Raw genomic sequence first — 20,025 nt, 5'->3', positions numbered from 1 at the left:
ATGAGCAATTTTTTGTCTAAAACTACTTTGGAGGAAATGTAGTCTCGTGTAGCCAGACCTTCAGACTGACAGCTGTAGGTCTGGAATCTATGGCAGCTTTCATTGGCCAAGGCCCGCCCATGAGGCCGTTTGACCGACATGTCAAAAAAACAATCACAGTTAATTTCGTTCATTGTTACATTTCGAGGCGTGTAAATGTCGCTGCAATAACAGATCAGTGTGTAAAACTCACGGACCTATTTTTAAATATTTTACATACTTATGAAAATCCAGTGTTTGGTTGATTCTGATAGGCGCTCGTCATCACAGTTGTAAACACGACGGCTTTCTACTTTCGTGAGGGGGTTCGGCGCCACCTTATCTTTGTTTCCAGGCGGAACGTTAAAGAACGCGACACACACGTCTCGCGGAAATCCTGTAGAATTCAACCAATCTGATGAGGACTTCGACAATCAGCCAACGATCAGTGGGCGTGACGTTTGAGGCTGAGACTAGAGGAAATGTGACTTTAGCATTTCAATTGCTTAAGTGTAATGAGTGGTTTAAGGGTGTTCAGAGGGATTCCCTGTTGTTGACGCCTATACCTTCGTTACCAATTTCTTGTCTAAAACTTATTTTGAGGGTCTGTCCATATAAACTTTCCTTGTTCAAATAAACTTTCCTCTTCCATTTGATGACGTGGAATGCACTTCAAAACAGTGTCCAGGATTCCCTGATGGGAAGTGATGGAGGAAGTTTGTGATAGCGTCTTAAAGTGAAGTGGAATGCATCCATGATGGTTTCTATTCCACCTAGTGATATCTTTCACGGGTGCCCACAAACAATGAGAGATGAGGTATGCAGCGAAGTTGAATACTTTTGAGTAAAGCCCAGAGTATACTTCAGTTTTTACATGTATGCTAACGTAGCTGTACAGTATGTGTGATATAATTCAATTTTGTTATCAGCATTATCCTGCACAGCCCTATTTTTTAGAACCGTGCACACTTTATATACTTTTTTGCAATAATTAGTTTGTCCACAAGTGGGAACTTTTCTGGACCATTTAACAGTAGATAATGAAGCTGAAGGATTTTAAAAACATTAAAAAATGACTGGAGATGTTGAGCCCTTGTGTGAGTGAATTAAGAGATACTCTAGAAATCAACTTTAAAATACCTGTTTAATTCTTATAACTTTGGGAGAGAAATAGCAAAGGCACTTGATAAGGATGAAACTTTCTGGTGCAAATGCGATTATTTATTTTGTATTTTATTGTATTTTTCTGTGAAATTTTATATTTACACTCATTTTCCACACCTAGAACATTTTCCAGTTTCCATTATTCAGTATTTGGTTTTTACATGTATGCTAACATATCTGTAGTGGGTCTCAGGGTCTGAATCCGGCTTAAATTGATATGGCAATATTGACGGCAACCTTAACTATACCAGAGCAGACAGCTTGAGAACTTGCTGCTTTGGAAAGTTTTGTATTGTTTGTAGTGTGATCAACGTTTGCGTAAGTACTAGATGTGTTGGGGAAGTAACACGTAACATTTTAATTACATTTAGCTAAAAGGAACGAAATGACTCGAAAAAGGATTCGTTCATTTTGCTGAATGTGACTAAAAAGTCTGAGTCGGTATAATGATCCGAACTTCCCATCACTAGTGTCTCGATTTACCACACTTGATAAAGTAAAAGTCCAAGTCCGCGACAAGCGTTACTTCACTGACAACGCTGCACTTCTTTGAATCGCGAACTTCAGTAGAGTCTATAAAATGATTGGCCACAAAATGAACCAATAACAAGACATCTTAAAGAGGGGGCACTTGGGGTGGCCAATCGAATTTCGGGGTGGGGGGGTACCCCGCCTGGCCACCACGTAGACCTGCCCCTGAGTGCCGGTATTTCCTATATGAACCTTGAAGCCTATATTCATGTACACAATCAAACGGAGTACATAATGAAAATCTATAAGCATACACTGGGCTTTAGGGTTTGTTCAAATCCCTAGCTATAAATATGCATCATTACCAAGTACCACTTATGACTGGACTAATGATGGTCAATAACTGTGCATGCGCAAACGCAGTACGATAGAGACTTGGCCTTGCACAAAGCAGATAAAGCTGTACTACACTGTTCATGAGAGCAAGAGCATTCCACACTGCAATACACACATGTAAGCATGTTCCTGCTTGAGTGTCAGATCATAGATATCAAAACAAAGCTTTATATTCAAGCTGATTGCAGCATGTCTTGATAGCGGTGCAGCATCAATGGTATTGACCTCTTCGGCTGCGTTCACACGCAAACTGTGTCCTCACCATGCAGATGTTGCTTGACTTATGACAGTAGTATTTAAAAGCATATTTGTGTATTATCTAGGATAAGCCTTTGGTTGACTACCACGCAAATGCTCCTGCAACAACACACACTAGGTTTTGGTTAGCAGCCAAACAAGGCTTACGAGTTTAGGCTTTGATGTCCTCTTGGCAGACCATGGTTGGGGAAGTTCCTTTTGAAACTTGAGCTTGCTTAGCTGCAAGCTAGTTCAAGATTATGTTGCACAGGAACTCAAAAAGAATTGGTAATTTTTATTTGATTGTATTTTTCTGTTAAATTGTAGATTTACCTTAGAAATTTTTGTTTCCATGACTTTAGCTACGTCAGCTAGTTGTCAGGTTTAGCTACTTAAGTGCAATATCATACTTGTATTATATTACTATTATAGCTTGAATAAGCTTTTACCAGTTTTCATTGTAATTTTAGTGTTTTTAGTAATTTCAGGTGATTTTGCCATCTTTGTCTTTTTAAAATGATTTTTAGCTCCAAGTTCTTACATTTTTCGTCTTATATTTTTGTTTTATTTTATTTGGTTTAACTCACTTTTTAGTTTGACTGAAGTTTGAGAGAGAGAGAGAGAGAGAGAACCTTATATTATGATTTTTTTTAATGGTCAATTTAAAGGTCATTACACCATTTTTCCACTTCCATTATGTGATATATTTCTAACACACAGAATATTCAATAAATGCCAGACTAAGTTTTATCCATTGAGAAAATATTAAATTAAAAGGTCAGAGTTGCATACAAGAATAGTAACTGAATGTGAGTTTTCCAAAAGGAGTGGTAGCCTATGTAACCATTTTGCTATTGGTTAGCAGTATTAGCAAGATGTGACATTTTGCTAAAACATTACCAAAAAAATAAAAATAAATAAATAAAAAATTGGAATTAAACCAGGAACATCTATTAAAAAAGCAAATTCAGTCCATTTGGAATTCATTTTGATTTAAATACATCTTGCTTAGCTGTTAGGCTGTTAGAATAATGCACTGCGACATAAAGCATAACAGCGATGGAGTTTAGTCATGCTACGCCGCAACATGTAGGAAAAAAGTAGCTTGTTACAGGAAAATGTACGCTATTTTGGGAATAGCTGAGCAAATGTCACGCTACTGAAAAGTTAAGTTAGTAGCACTGCTACATACAGCTAGTTACAACAATGAGGGAGAAGCAAGGATGCTATTCAATATTTCCTCAAGAAATTTTTGATACGAGTTACACGCGCTGCAAAGAACACACCTCTAGGTACAGTAAACATGCTGAACCACACCTTTCCTTTCTTTTTCCATCTTAGGGTCTCCTTATTAAATGGCTTACAGGGATGAGATGAGACATGCACAAAAACAAGCACACACATACGTATGATAAAATATGCAAAGCCAGTAATTGGAGGATGGTGAGAGAAGTCTAGTCTGTGTCTCTTTGTGTGAACTGTCTGGACTGCTCCTGGGAATTTCTTTCTTTTTTTTTCTCCTCGCTCAAGCATCCAAACACACTGTTATTCTTGTGAGGGCTTGAGGGCTTGTCTCTGGTGGCAGAGGTCTTGGTCCGTTAATTCCTCTGGACACACTGAAGCTCTGCAGGAGCCAGAGACACTGGGGATGATGAACATTCCAGAAATTGAGAGAGACAGCAGAGGAAAGACAGAGTAGAGGGGTTTTCCTCCCCCATCAATAATACTTTTGTATGTACATTTATATATTTTTTTTTTCCACTCATGATAAGTGATGCTGTCATTCCACTGCCAAGCTCCATTACAGATGAACATATTTTGGTCCCACTGTTCTGGCACCAATGCTGTATGGCATTTCTAGACATTTTATTTCTCACTCGCTCAACTTTAACTCACTTTCATAAGAGCCAATACTTAGGGACACCAAATTCTTCATTCTTATCAATGCCTCTACATTTTCAAAGTTGGCAAAACATGCTTGAATATGAGACAGATTAGAACAAATAGCATCTGAATTTGTATGAATGAGTAAATGTTTTCTAAATCTTCTTGTGTCTTTTTAATATTCAGGGATGTACTTTCATGCTTATTCTAAAAAATTATGTTTTCATACAAATCACATTGTGCAAATTCATACAAAATGGAACCTAGTGAAATAGTTCAATTTTTCAGTGAAATCAGGTTGACAAATTATTGTGGCCACAAATTAAAAATTAATTCCCATGGTTTATTAACTTGTTTAAGGTAAATCATGGGAATTAATCAGTAGAACGTGGCCACAATATACCTAAAACGAGGGAACAATTTAATACGTTGTGGGTATAAATTAATACGTTGCTGCAGTTTAACTAAAATGTGGACATAAATTAACAAGTGGGGCTCTGTACATATCAAATCACATCAACAATAATTTGCTTGCTTTATATAGCTTCAGAAAACTTGTAGTGCAATAGTCTTTTTTTTTGTTTGTTAGAGTGTAATTTATTTCAACAAGTATTTTTTCTTCAAATATTTTTAAATAAAAGTGTCACGTGGTGTAACCATCAAATCATAATTTTTTTTTATCATTTTTTTGTCATTAAGTATTTCATGTTCTCTTATTGTTAGTCCATAGAACCTGAATACATAATGGATCTAAAAAAATTATTAACACAGTCATGAGGGCCTAAAACGGTCCTATGAGATTGGTTTTCTTGTGATATGATGAAACTTGGCCTCTGTGTGTTAGTTACAGCATTCTAACAGTCCATCTGAAATCACATACCGGCGACCAATAAAAATTCTATAGTATTTTTGCTATAGTATGAATATGGGTGGTATGAATGAAACAATGTACAACATTCGCCATGTTGATCACATGACCAACCAGCATTTGAACCAGCCTCAGCGTCAATTCACTGCCATTCATAAATCTTCTCCCATGGCTTCATGGGATAGTAAAGTGTCCATTGAATGCAGCGGTATAGGTCATCCAAGTATTTTCTGCCTACTGTTTTTTGTATACTATAAATTTGGACATACTACTTTTTCAGTGTACCTTTTCCACATACTATAGTATATAGTAAAGAGTTACTCAAATTTTGGATGCAGCATAACTTATATTTGGCAGGCAAAAGTTTTTCCATATGTTATTATTCTAAACTGACAAAGTCTAATACTTAAAACTATAAATAGTTTTGATTAAATTCTCCTTTTGCATTCCACATAAGAAATACATTCAGGTTTGGAATGACATCAGAGTGAATAAACGATGACAGAATTTTAGTTTCCGAACTATTCCTTAAAAGTCCCTCAAGTCAAGAGCTTGACCAGCTAAGCGTGCAGTGTTTGTTCACGATAGAAGTTCAACTCATTATTCTCATGCTTGGTCGGATGGGAAGGAGAGCAAAGGTTTTTGGTTTTGGCAGGAATCCCAGCTTGGCATGGACCTCCGGTGCTCGAGGTATGTGTGGGTCTCCGTGTGTCCAAGTGTGTCCGTCTTACAGAAAAGGTACAAGTATGTTTCTCTGTGCTCCATGGTTTCCCACACACACATTACTGGTAGATGTGGTTGCGCCGTGACTCATTCACTTTGGCAAGGCGGCATCTCAAGGGACTTCAACTCCCATAGTCCCTTCTTTCTCTGCCTATTTTTACCACAGCCATAACAAATGTTCCCTTATTTGCTTTTCCTTTTTTTCTCCAAAACTGGATGAAGATATTCCTATCAAACTGTCACTTGATAGCCATCCATATCAAAACGTCTTTCCATATCAGCCCTTTCAGTTCAGCTCTTCTGACCTCATACCCTGTCCCACCTCTGTCTTCATTGAGATGTCAGTCATGAGCTACATAGACGGTGGATTTCCAGATTCTTCACCTGCTGAAGCTTTGGTTTGTGTGTGCGTGGGTCCTCACACATTCCTCTCCATCTTACGTCTAAAGCCAGGGTCAGGAATGCAACTCATGCAACTTGTCACACACAAACACACGCTCGTATGAAACGAAACAAGAACAAGCACAACCAGAATGCTTTGTCATAAAACAATATTCCAGTCTTTGGTATGAGCGGAATGGATGGAAAGCTTCCGGAGAATTCTGTTATTCACTTTTACCACACCAATTTGCACCAAACCCAATTTGGAAAGCGATGTGTGTGCCGTGTCTATTTTATCAGCCATTGTTTCAACTCTAGGACACTGTGCTCACCTCCTGCAGTCTGCTGTCTTCACCTTCTCCTTTTTTTGTGTAGCCTATTCAGCGTTGCTTTCTTTGCAATCATTTCTCCTGAATAGTTGTCAGTCTGTGATGCTTCCTGTCTCAGTGGGGCTAATTAAGGATTCACCCATCTAAAACTGAGGAGAACACTGGATTCAACAGACCCTGAAACTCACTCACCCCTATTTCTCCTGTTAGACATTAGTCTGACAGAACATGTAACACCGTCTGAATCTAAACGAAATGTGTTAACTATTAACTTTATAATAGCTCAGAGGAAAACCGCTTCCCTTACGAAAATTAACCATGGTTTTATTGTAGTTAAAGTGTATTAACCATGGTCTTTTTGTTGAATTGATTACCATTTGTATAACCACATTTTTACTACAAACACACATAAACGCTTAGTTTAACAAAACTATGGTTTATTTGTGGTTACCATGATTTAACTACAGTAACTATGTTTTTTTGTATTTAAGCCATGGTTATTTTTATAACTCACCTCCAGGGTAGCAATATAAAGCAAAATATAGCCTATTCGTTATTTTAATACACGCGACGGTTTATTTTTCAAGTAAGTTACTCGCTACGCATTTTTCGTAAAGATTGTCACGTCCTCACTTGTCAGATCTTGAGGAAATGTACGTTAGAGCAAAATGGAAATAATATCTTCATATAGGTTTAGTAAAGCGACACACTCCAAGTTCAAGTGGTAGATCATTTCTGAACAAATTTGTAAACAAACACTTGGCGTCTACATCGAATTGCTTAAGTAAGTGATGACGTAACCCGCTGAAAGGGTCACTGAATCATTTTTCAAAGATTCGAGTCACTGTGATGAATCGCATTCACTGACGCGGTGATTCGAAAGGCTCGTGTCTATCAGAGATTAGTTCGTCCTGAGGGGGGCGTGCGGCGCGGCGCGTCGAGTTTAAGATGAGGAGATGAGAGAAGCTGCAGCTCATTCACTGTCAGATCCTTTCCAGGCAGCGAGAGCTGCTGAAGTTTGAGCCAAACCACTTTTACGTGAGGACACAGTGTGGGCGGCTAATAAAAATGGACTATTTTGGATAAATGTGAACCAGTTGTCCCGTGATTTTGAGCCTATAGGATTACACATGGATTTATTTATTTTTATTTTTTTAATATAAAATTCTGATGCAGTTAAAGGATGAAGGATCGCTTCACTCATGCTTTCTTTTTCTACGAAATGATCTCGCGCACTTATTTGACTTAATTTAGTGACTAGAACTTATTAAAAGGACCTCGTTTGCTTTCACCTCGTTTTTGCTTTCTGTGTGTTTATTGCTTTGTCGATTTTAGGGCTCGGTTTGTGAACTTGTAGGACTTGTGTAGAGTTTATCCTTTGAGAGGTTTGTCTGTGGGAAGTTATGTTCCCTGGCTCCACGCCGCTTGGAGCATCTTTGCGGCTCCGGTCGGGACGGTTTCGCCTGCGCTGGGACACATTTGGAGCACAGGGGAGATGAGAGCCGCGCTGATCCACTTTCTCTTCTGCTGCTTCTCTCTGCTTTCAGCAGCCGCTGAGGTAAAGATTTACGATAAGATTAACATCTAAACACATATGCATTGAGGTTAGAAGAAGAAGAGCACGATGGGTTTTCCTTAAGAAAGAGATTTCTTTATAAATAGAAAGATAGAGCGAACATTTATAGGAAGGACTGTCACTACGCAATTCTTCATTATTCAACTGAAATGGTTTTAAAATCGTAGCCTATCAATTAATTGTATATGAGAAACGAGAATGTCAAAGATGATGGACGTCCTAACGTCTATTTTTAACCCATAGTTAAAAAAAAACATTTTCTGAAATAGTTTAAACATATAGAAAGTTCTTAGATTACATACAGTTGGAAAAGAGACAATTTTCTGCACATAAATGTGTCAAGTGGAGCACCATCAAGTTCTCACAAGTGCAATTTAATCATTCACAGTGTTTTTAATGAATTGTTTGTGCATTTATGCAGTCTGAGTTATAAATATTAAGAATTGATAGCGTTTTATCCATAATGCTTTTTTTTCACAAAAAGATGAAAATGTGAGCTATTTTTTAACCCAATGCTTGACACAGTCATGAGGGTCTAAATGGGACTTTTCTGTTTTCTTGCATGTTGGTATTTTTTTTTATAGTTCTATAAATAGTCAGAAAGTTTTTTTTAACAGCTTTATACATTTTTAAAAGAAACACTGATGAAATATTATGACACTACAACAAACTTAGTTTGTATTTGACAATTTTTTGTTTTATTCTTTTCACAGGAAGCACCAATTCCACAAGAGCTGATTGAGAGACTCTCTAACAGTGAGATCCGCAGCATCAGCGACCTCCAGAGGATCCTGGAGATTGACTTCTTAGGTAAAGTCTCACTGTTTTTCGAAGTAAATTGTATATCCTAATCTTAAAAGGCAATGACAGTTGCAGCTTGTGGTGATCCATATCACTGAATTGAATCTTTTGAGTCTTTTCAAAAGGAAAAAGATTCGTTCAGATTCATTCACGGTTTTGCTTAGTGGCCTTTTGTGCAGATTACATCTTAATGTAATAGGTGGCAAGAAGGATATGTTACGAGGGACTCAGTGAAACATTCACTCAACTGATTTGTTAAAACTCACTTGCTAACAAGTTGCAAAATAAAGACTACAACTACCACAAGACACTGAATTGTTCACGAGGGAAACGTGACAAGTCACCGAAGCGTTGAGGCACACTGTTAGGAGAACAAGACTCTGGGAAATATCCTTTCAGAGGAGACTCACTCAATCTTTCACTGCATTCAAAGTTCATGGACCTCGACATTGAATCGTGTTTAAAGCGAACGCCTCAGCACTTGTTGCCTAGAGACCGCAGTCCCGTCCCTGCACTCGTGGCGCCACATGCGTTGCTGGAGCATTTGAACTTGGTAAATGATGTCCTGTTTTGGCGGCACCAAATTAAATACGTCAATGTCAACATCAGTGTAAAGCCCCATTCACACCAAGAACAATAACTATAAAGATAACCATATTAGCGTCCACACCAGCGAACAATATCGCCTGTTTATTCTAAGCGCAGGCTCATCTGCCGCTTTAAATTCTCGAGCTCGTTATAGCAGGATGGATTCTGATTGGGTCTCAATGTTTGGATCGTTCATCAGCTGGAAAAAAATCATTCTGAAAGTAATTCCAATGATATTGTTTCTCAGTGCCTTTATCGTTGTAGCTGTGGTGTGGACTCTGCTATTCTTTAATATTGAGAACGATTTTTCAACTAGGCTATATATCTTTATCGTTGTCTTTATAGTTATCATCCTGTGTGGGAATGGGCCTTTAGACCCTGAAAATGCAAATATCCAGTAAACTAAATCATGATTTTTTTTTAAAAGGGTTTGTCTCGTGCATTAAAAAGTAATCCAATCACGACGTGTTTGAGTGATAATTCATTTCAGCTTTTTTGTTGATAAGTGTTTGTTTTGTGTACAAAAAATAAAAAGTAGAATTCAGAGCTCTAAAAAAATCATCTTATAGAAAGTTTGTTATTCAAAATCTTACTGACAGTGATGCCGTCATTGCATCATTTGCATACTTCATTAGGGCTTGCCTTTATTTGCATTCTCAATCTAATTCGTCACCCCCAGCTGCCTTTACACTGGAAAGATGTGCAACTACATATGCGAAACCACATATTGTCAAAATCGACTAGTTTGCGTGGTAAAATATTTCATTTTACGCACCCCATGGATCATATTTAAATCAGGCAGCCCGGTACGATTTGGCTGGTTTCCGTTTCGGTTCCCTTGACCCTGATTGAAAATTTTTGACGATTAGAAAGAAATTAGCGCGAATTCACCGACCCAACCGACAGTTGGGTCGGTGAAAACCCACAAAAAATTCTGAAACACATACATAATGTGTTTGTATAATATAAAATATGAAACGTTCAATATAAAATATGATTTTAAAAAACTATTTATGTAATTATGTTAAATAATTTCACATTTCCATTTTTTATAAAGAACACATATACAATATAAAATATTTGTTTACTTTTTAAATATACTTTTTATATTTTATTTATAAAATGTATAGACTTTTTTTATATAAAAATAATAAAGTATTTTAAATAAAAATGATTAAATTATAATTATTTTGCATGCTTTTTAAAATGTTTAAAATGATTTCAAATGCTTTCAATCATCATCATTAAATGCTATTCAAACATACGCAAACATGTGTATGTGTATGTATATATATATAGGGGCAGACTGGGAGTAAAGTTAAATCTCACACTCATCCAGGCCCATCACATACACCCACAAAAAATTCTGAAACACATACAACCCTAGCCTATTTGTATGACCATCATATGAAAAGGTCTAAATCTTAATTTAGGGCCATGCACAGGAATTAAATGTTCATTCTTGAACTGCACCTTCACTTTCCTTTTTTGCTGTTCATTTTCTCCAATATCTCTGTCTCTCCCCTTTTCTTGTACCTGTCACTTCTTTACCAGGTCTACTGTTATGAACAGAACTGTGTCCACCTTGTTGCAAAACAATCACCTCATTGGCATGTGTTTGCCAATGACTATAATACCCAAACCTATAATTCATAAAGATATATTAAAACAAGTTTTCTAAAATGCCTAAATGCCAAAATGAAGCACACAGGGTTGGTGCTTCAAATATAAACTTCCAGTGCTAATCTAATGAGGAAATGCTGCAGCCGTAATGATATGAGTCTCGAATTGGATTTGGCCCGTAAGCGCTGTAATTGAAATGCAAACAGCTGCGTCTGTGTGGCTGGTGCCTGAGGGAGGTCAAGAGACTCTCTCCATTATACTGTTGTCATGCCGCTTTATGAGTTGAGTGCGGCTGAATGCCAGCGCTGCTGTAATGTATTATTCATGTCGAATTCCTCATTTTTTGTGCGTCTCTGTGTGCAAGTGTGAGTTTGGGAGAGAAAAGAAGCTGAAACTGAAGTAGTGTTTGCGTTTGGGAAGTCTGTTGCTCGCTAACGACTGTGTGAAAAGCCGAGTGGGTCGGTCGGCCACGACGCTCAACCCTGTCTCCTCCTCCATTGGGCTGGTTTCTGGGGGCGACAGCAGGGGAATCTCTGTCCCCCGGCGTCCCGCTGTATGGCTGAATGGCTCTGTGGAACAGCATGATTAAATACTGCACACACTTTGGTCAGACTAACAATCCTGCTGTCCTTAAAGCGCTTTCAACAACGCAATCCTTTCCGAACATCTTATTGTTGAGTCTGGGATTTCTCTGTGTGTCCTCTGGCGGCGCATATATTTGCTTTGTGATCTGTGTGTAAAGGAGGAAGTTTTTCATGTGAAGTTTGCTGGCAGGTTGGCAGACACCTTTATTCTTTATTTACATTAGTAATCAGACCGGGTTTTCTGGATTTTTTCAATTACAGTCACAAAGAGGCTCTTTCTCGACAATAGTGAGGGAGGGATGTCGGCTTGTTCTACTTTGACTTTTGTGCTTCATTCTTTAGGTACAGAGAATGAAGTGCTGGAGGACGTTAAACAAGGCCACCATAAGGAGCATCTGTATGATAGCAGACACCTCAAGAACTCACACTCCAGACGCAAGAGAAGCATTGGTAAAAAAGCACATGCAAGTAATTACATACGTGCTGCAGAGCTCCCGTGATTGCTCTGTGTGTTTATTGGTTTGTTGTGTGTTTAGAGGAGGCAGTGCCCGCTGTCTGTAAGACTCGCACAGTGATCTACGAGATCCCACGCAGTCAGGTCGATCCCACGGCCGCCAACTTCCTGATCTGGCCTCCGTGTGTGGAGGTGAGGCGATGCTCGGGCTGCTGCAACACCAGCAACATGCACTGCCACCCGTCCAAGAAGCACCACAGGACCGTGAAGGTGAGAACACACACATCTCTGCCTGTAAAATAGAAACTGTTTGTGTAAATATGTTTTGTTTTATATTTTGGATATACAGTATTTATATATGGCTATTTTAAATACTGACATTATTCAATTATAATTATTTTAGATGATTGTAATTTGTTTATATATTTTTGATAAAAGATATAATATGTAGTATCGTTGAAATACTATTATAAAATTATTAATATTCATAATTGATCTTTTACATTTTTAAGTTATTAATGAATGATAATTGTTTTAAATATTGTAAAAATACAAAATATAAAAATGTATCCAAAATACATATTTGAACAAGTTTACATTTTTTAATATTTTTTATGAATAATAAAATTTAGATCATTATAAAATATTATATAACAGTTCTATTTATACATAATACATACATTGTTATATTACATACACAAATGTTCAAATGATTATTATTATCGATAGTAATTAAAGAATGTTGAAGAATTTTACTGATTTTGTTTTATTTTTAAATTTTTACAAATATATATATATAAAACTAAAATAATATATAATATTTTTATATTAAATTTTATATAAACATACATGCTATACATTTTATATAAATATATTTGTGTTTGTATAATATAAAATATGATTTTAAAAAACTATTTATGTAATTATGTTAAATAATTTCACATTTCCATTTTTTTATAAAGAACACATACAATATAAAATATTTGTTTACTTTTTAAATATACTTTTTATATTTTATTTATAAAATGTATAGACTTTTTTTATATAAAAATAATAAAGTATTTGAAATAAAAATGATTAAATTATAATTATTTTGCATGCTTTTTAAAATGTTTAAAATGATTTCAAATGCTTTCAATCATCATCATTAAATGCTATTCAAACATACGCAAACATGTGTATGTGTATGTATATATATATAGGGGCAGACTGGGAGTAAAGTTAAATCTCACACTCATCCAGGCCCATCACATACACCCACAAAAAATTCTGAAACACATACAACCCTAGCCTATTTGTATGACCATCATATGAAAAGGTCTAAATCTTAATTTAGGGCCATGCACAGGAATTAAATGTTCATTCTTGAACTGCACCTTCACTTTCCTTTTTTGCTGTTCATTTTCTCCAATATCTCTGTCTCTCCCCTTTTCTTGTACCTGTCACTTCTTTACCAGGTCTACTGTTATGAACAGAACTGTGTCCACCTTGTTGCAAAACAATCACCTCATTGGCATGTGTTTGCCAATGACTATAATACCCAAACCTATAATTCATAAAGATATATTAAAACAAGTTTTCTAAAATGCCTAAATGCCAAAATTAGTAGCCTACATTGAAAAATCCAAATACTGAACACACTATTGCATTTTTGGGCTGACTCATATTTTTGTGTTGCTGTCTGCTCTAGCTCCCTCCCTCCTTGGACAATAAATCCATATGAACATCTGTCTGCTAAATTTATTCAAATAACTTTCCATTTGATAAAGATGTCCTTTAGCACAGTATTCTGACTGATGATAATAATGGGGTGCTCCTGACAGTCTAACAGGTGCTAGCACTTTAATACTCAACTGGGTTAATAAAGACTACAGTAGTGTATTACAGATGAAACTGACCCGCACTTGAAGCCCTGAACAAGTTAGTAATTACGCTACATTTAACTGCTTCTTCTAGCAGCTTCCTCTCCTTCATCGAGACCCACACGTCGAAAACATTTGTCAGAAGTGCGGAACAGATGTGAAGCACGTCGCTGCCAGTCAAGACCAACCAATTAATGATTGAGGCTACTATTGATTTACTAGCGAATAAAAAGATCGGAAATAATTGATCGGTTTGATACATTGGGAAGACAAAAGAAAAAATGCCACATGCCGAAAATAATGCCTAAAAGTTAAAAATAGGTAGGCAGTTCCCTAGGTTTTTTGGCCCCCGATTTTGATGCAAATCACAGATGAGTGACTATCTGAGTGACTTTCTCAATGACTGTCTATCTCAGTGACAGTTGTTTCTCCTAGAGAGGATTTTGCTTGGGTCGCCTGCTTCTCAGATGTTTCTCCTGCAGAAAAGCCCCCAGTAATGCATCTCTTCCAGAGTTTAACAAGACACCTCAAGTTTCTCTGCACAGTTTTCCAAGACACTAAATCCTGCAGCCATGCATACATAAAAAATCTCAGTATTACCTCCGATGTTTCTTACCTAATTCTTCCCAGACCACATTATCTGTGTCAAGCCATTCTCATTCATTTTAAAGTGCCTTTCCTACAAGTCAGAAATGATCTCATTTGTAGGACCTATAGGTGAAACGTCTGAAAGTTGATACTTAGCTATGACCTTTTACCTGCTTTCTCCTTTAGTGTATAAGGAAAATCAGTTTTGTTGATGTAAATCCCCATGCGCACCAGGCCATGACCGTGTTTGCCACTTGTCAAGCTCATTTTCTTCATGTAAAGCTTTTCACATTTCTCAATTACAAAGTAACAAGAGCGAGGCGTAGGGAGTGCCAAAGGGAGGACAATGTCAGCGAGAATTTCAGGGCCGCTGAGCACACAGAAAGCGTTTCAGGCCAGACTTCCGCGGCTAGTTAACGAATAGCCCTAACCTTGAGTTAACCGCTGCACATACTGTGTCTGTCTGTAACGCCGCGGCTGTGGGTGTGTTCTGTTGCGTTTATCTCGCCAGCTATGTGTGTGAGTGTTCAGACCTGAATAAAGTATTGTATAAACGGGCCTGCAGGGCAGCTGAGTTGGCATGGAGGGAAGGAGTCTGTCAGTATGATGTGAGATGTGTGTGTGTGTGTTTAGAAAGAGAGGTTTGAGGCGGCTCATCTGCACTACAGGAAACCGACGAGTCACATTTATCTCTCGCATTATCTCACCTCTGGAGCAGCAGAGGAAAAGTAGACTGTTGATAGGGTTATGAGTGTGTGTGCGTGCAGCTCAGGATGTTCCCACACTCACTCTTTCTTTCTCTCTCTCTCAGGTGGCCAAGGTGGAGTACGTACGCAGGAGGCCGAAGCTCCGGGAGGTGCAGGTGCAGCTGGAGGATCATCTCGAGTGCGTCTGCACGGCCAAACATCACTCAGAGTCCTGCATACACACGGGTACACTTATAATCGTTTGCTTTCCCACACCTTGTTTTATATTTCCCTCTTCAGCCTTTTTTCTTGCCCTGTGGTTTAACTTCACTCTCCTCTGCTCAAAGGCCAGCCTAGTCCAAGGGCTAAAAAAAGTCAGTTATATATATAGAGAGAGATAGAGAGAGTTTTATGTCATCATTTTAATAATGTTTTTTAATGAATTACTATACTTTAAGAACTACGGAGCCCCGCACATGACATGCAAGAAAAAATAAATAATTTGTGCACGCGATTTACTAATTCGTTCCCTCAATGTACTAAAATGTGCAAACAATTACTATTGCATTACCTCGATTTCTTATTGCTATCACTCGATTTGCTAAATCGTGCGCATGATTTAGCAAATCGAGGGAACGAATTAGTAAATCGTGCGCACACTTTATAAATCGAGTGAACGAAATAGTAAATCGAGGGGAATGCAATAGTAATCGTGTGCACGTTTTAGTACATTGAGGGAACGAATTAGTAAATCGTGCACACGATTTAGCCTACTATTTTTTTCCTGCATGCCATGTGCGGGGCGCTGTAAAGAACATAGAAACAAATTACAAACTTTATTAAAATGAAAAAATTGTAACTTTATTTTCCGTAAGTTGCACACTTGCCCTATAGACCTTGAAGAACAAATAACAAAGAAACAAATGAAAAGCAATCAAATAATATCAATTTTTTGGCCATTTCCATCCGTCGCCCCTTTCCCCTATAGACTTTCCTTGTATGCAGCTTTATTGTCAGTTCTGCAGGTGTGCTGTCAAAAGCCTAACAAGGTCTTTTCTTCACAGCAGATATAAGGTGAGCGTGGCACTGGATAAAAGAAAGCAGAGGAAGGCCATCGCATCCAATCAGATAACTCAGACTGCACGAAAGCCATTGAGTGATTTCATCTGAAAAGACGAGGCGGATATGAACTGTTCAACCCCGAGCGAATCAGGACAGCCATTTTGGATCGCTTTGGACTTTTGATGCACCTTTAGAAGCACCCAGAGAGAGACTTTGGTTTTGGATTAAAACCCAGGGGAGCCAAGCACAACAAACTAGAGACTGCAATGACAGAGACATTGAGTCGCAGACGTTGAAATTCTGATTCTATGACCTTTTAAAGGAGCATCTATCATGACTTAATTTGTGTATCAAAATTTATTTTCTCCAGCAAATATCTGTATCATCTTATTTTTGTAACTGCCAGTTTTCTATCAACACTCATCTTCTCCTGTATATGCCGTAGAATGAACGAGTACAACAAAACACAGTCTGCAGTAACTAATACTAATAAAGTAAATACATTTTATTGTGTTTGTTTGACAGACGACTGTCCCAAAGATCAGTATGATTATGTGCATTCATTACACCGTGTTCTAACCAGGAGCATTGTGTTAAATCTTATCTCTTCTATGTCTCTTCCTGAATTTTCTCTCAACCAACTGCAAACATAGCAAGCGATGAGAGACAATACATTTTTTTATAGTCTACTTCAAATATATGTTTCAGGTGAACTTATTAAGGAGATGAATGCAACCCCAATGTCGTGTTTACTATTTTGGGAGCAAACTGTGGATTCTGATGATAACTAAGCTAATTGATATTGATCACACATGGCTGTAATTATAAATGATAAATGTAGTTTCTATAAATCTGTGTAATACTGATGACACTTAGTGATATATTTAATCACTTTAAGGCCTGTTCACACAAAGAAAGATAACTACATGTATAAAGATAACGGTATTAGCGTCCAGACCCTCAGATGATATCTTCTGTTTATTCTAAGCGCAGGCTCATCTACCTCTTTAAATTCTTGAGCTTGTGACAGCAGGATTGATTGTGATTGGTTGTCAATATTTTCTTTCTTTTTTTTTATCAGCTGGAAAAAAATAATTCTTAAAGTAATTCCAACGATATTATTTCTCTGTGCCTTTATCATTATAGCTGTGGTATGGACTCCGCTATTCTTTAATATCGAGAACGATTTTTAAACTATATTGTTATTTTTATAGTTATCCTTCTGGTGTGATATATATTAACAACTCTAAACATTTAGTTAATTTTTGAGGCGACAACTTAACAAATTAATCATGTTTAAACTATATCAAAGTAATTATTACGTTTTGAATATAGTTTTTGTATATATGACAAAAATGCATCGATTCACTACAGGAGGCCTTTGTTCACCCCCGGAGCTGTGAGAGACACTTTTTATTATGAATGGATGCACTTTATTTAACTTCTTTTGGACTGATGCTCTGCGACACCCACTGAGTTAACAGCTTGGAAGATCAAAGATAGTTTTTAATATAACTCCAATTAAATTCGTCTCAAAGAAGAAAGTCATATACACCTAGGATGCCTTGAGGGTGAGTAATCCATGGACTAATTTTCATTTTTGGGTGAACCCTTTAAATTTACAAAACTAACTTGATGAGAAAAAGCACTGTGGCTTGTAACCCCGCCCCCTCCAAATCTTATTGGACAGTAATAGTGTACGTTAAACATCAAACATTGATGAGGAGATACTTGATTGTAGAAGGTCTAAATATAAATAATAAAAAAAAGATAAAAAACAGAGTTGATCCTCCCTATTTGCAAAATACACAAGCTGAGTAAGGCCCCCGAAACACCAGGGGGCCCCTTGCTCTCAAAGATGATTTCATTTTAGTTTAGTTTTTGAATTTGGCCATCAGTTATGAAAGCATGAATGATCATTTATTTAAATGAGGTGGGCTCTCGCCCTTTCTACGTAAAAATCAGTCAAATAAGGTAGTGAATGTCATACAGTTTTGCTCGAGAAAAAAAAATAGTTGAAAGTGTACCGAGTGGCGGAAGAGTCAAAGAGTTTCTCAAGTGCTTTTCACGATTCGAGATGGAGTGAAACGTACAAATGTGTTTCATTCATTTGTTTGTAACCACTCATACCCCCACCCCCCAACATAGTTTTGCTTAGGGCCCCCAGAAGACCCCAAAAACATCACATTTTCCTCAAGTTGCACAAGAAAAAAATATAAAAACATGCCGTGAGTTGTAGCATTTAAATTACATTTAAAGTTTAATGCTCTTTAGCTGCATCACGCTGTGAGAGAGCTAGCGAAAAGAGAGAACTGTTCTGATTGGCTGTTGTAATATTGACTGCGCCACGTCACACCCAATTTTTTCGTTTGCTTTGTTGGACAATTTGCTAGTTTTGTCATCTCTTCACATCACCCCTGTTTAGGACACGATAAGTAAGAACTGCTCTGGAAGATTTTAAGGCATCAAATAATACTCTTATTTCTTATTCGTGCAGCACTCTCTATTATGATGATGACTGAAATTATGGAGGCTGCATTGTCAGGTTTTGGCATATCTAAAGCAAACATTACTCACACAAACACACACATTATATCCAAACCATAGTGATATCTCTAGACCAAATTTTGCCCTGTGTCTGGCTGCTTCAGAAACTTTGATGGGGTTCCCTAAATTGGCCTGCCCAGCATGGTTTCAAAATGAGAGCTAATTATAGTTACCAGCATTCACTAGCATTCACACAAAAAAAGTTGTTGTAGACAGTGGTTAGCTGAGAGACAAAGTCAGATGAACATCATGATGGTTTGAGGTCATGTTACGTAAGACATATTTCCCTCAAATGCTGTTAGATGTTGGTTTTTTGGACTTAAACATGCTTTATTTATTTTAAACCACCAGTTTGGGTGTGTTTGAAGGCTCAATAGGGCCAATGTGAGTCATTTGTGACTTTGACTTTGTTGTGATAGTGACATAAGTAAGTGTTGTGTGATGAGCATGTGTGGGTGTGATTGGTAGTAGGCTACTTATACCAACATGTCCATAGTGTTTCAAAGCTACCTAGCAGGTGCACTTCAATGTGAAGTCTGTTCCAGAAAGGCAGTGAGGCCAGAAGTGTACTTTATTATAATGTTAAACTGTTGATTACACTTTTTTTTTTTCAATAACATGAAATACTGAAGATGGACTGTTTTGACAATTTGCATGTGCTGTGCTATTGCATTGTTGCTTATTAGTGTGTTATGCTAAGGAGCACTATTTGTGGTGTTGTGTATTTTTTATGCCGATTATTGCATCATTAGCAACAGGCTAACATTAGTCTCTACTGGAATTCATTTGGAGTTGCATGCATTTCTTGTAAGTAGCACAAGTTGCTCTGCATATGTATATTTTAAAAAGTGAGGCAGTTCACTAAAGTTTTGAAACTATATAGATACTCATTTAGCTTCCAAAAGAGAGAAAGTGAGATAGTAAAGGAAAAGAGCAATCTCTTTCACGCAATTTGCGTTGAAGTACAGAAGCTTAATTTAAAACTCTGTTATGTGTGAAAATCAGGTTTATTGCAGTTAGTAGTGTAAATTACAGAATGGCCTTTTCCTGATGGATTCTGGTTTCTGAAGCAAACAAAGGAAAGGATACAGGGAATTTGTTTCTCAGACTCACATTTCAACCTATTTTTCTTTCTTTCATTCTCATGTCCCCTCTCTCGTCTGAAATCCTTCTTGTGAGTACA

At 37.3% G+C, this 20,025-nt stretch overlaps 1 protein-coding gene and 1 long non-coding RNA gene across 3 annotated transcripts; one reads left to right on the top strand and one right to left on the bottom strand.

The window, feature by feature from the left end:
* Positions 1-3,215: 3,215 nt before the first annotated feature.
* Positions 3,216-7,148, bottom strand: LOC132159161 (uncharacterized). Its single transcript, XR_009437806.1, has 3 exons — positions 6,986-7,148; positions 6,475-6,620; positions 3,216-3,928 (listed from the first exon to the last, which is right to left on the bottom strand). It is a non-coding gene; the product is annotated as an uncharacterized LOC132159161 (long non-coding RNA).
* Positions 7,149-7,801: 653 nt separating this feature from the next.
* On the top strand, positions 7,802-16,803 carry LOC132159990 (platelet-derived growth factor subunit A-like). 2 transcript variants are annotated; one of them, XM_059569685.1, is made up of 6 exons: positions 7,802-8,029; positions 8,761-8,857; positions 11,986-12,093; positions 12,180-12,367; positions 15,359-15,479; positions 16,301-16,803. In XM_059569685.1, the coding sequence occupies exons 1-6, from the start codon at positions 7,967-7,969 to the stop codon at positions 16,309-16,311; spliced, it is 588 nt and encodes a 195-aa protein (XP_059425668.1). In that variant the 5' UTR covers positions 7,802-7,966; the 3' UTR covers positions 16,312-16,803. The 2 variants fall into 2 exon arrangements, with proteins under 2 accessions (XP_059425668.1, XP_059425667.1); XM_059569684.1 differs by having other exon boundaries at positions 16,298-16,803.
* The last annotated feature ends 3,222 nt before the right edge of the window (positions 16,804-20,025 follow it).

This window comes from Carassius carassius, chromosome 16, assembly GCF_963082965.1.
Source record: "Carassius carassius chromosome 16, fCarCar2.1, whole genome shotgun sequence".
Classification (NCBI taxonomy): domain Eukaryota; kingdom Metazoa; phylum Chordata; class Actinopteri; order Cypriniformes; family Cyprinidae; genus Carassius; species Carassius carassius.
This window is presented reverse-complemented; position numbering and strand designations above follow the sequence as displayed.

What these genes read in the sequence shown, in the direction of transcription:
- LOC132159990 (XM_059569684.1), top strand. Translation starts at nt 7,967, where the DNA reads ATGAGAGCCGCGCTGATCCACTTTCTCTTCTGCTGCTTCTCTCTGCTT. An exon ending in CCTGGAGATTGACTTCTTAG is followed by an intron (nt 8,858 to 11,985) that starts GTAAAGTCTCAC and finishes TTCATTCTTTAG; the next exon opens with GTACAGAGAATGAAGTGCTG. An exon ending in CAGACGCAAGAGAAGCATTG is followed by an intron (nt 12,094 to 12,179) that starts GTAAAAAAGCAC and finishes TTGTGTGTTTAG; the next exon opens with AGGAGGCAGTGCCCGCTGTC.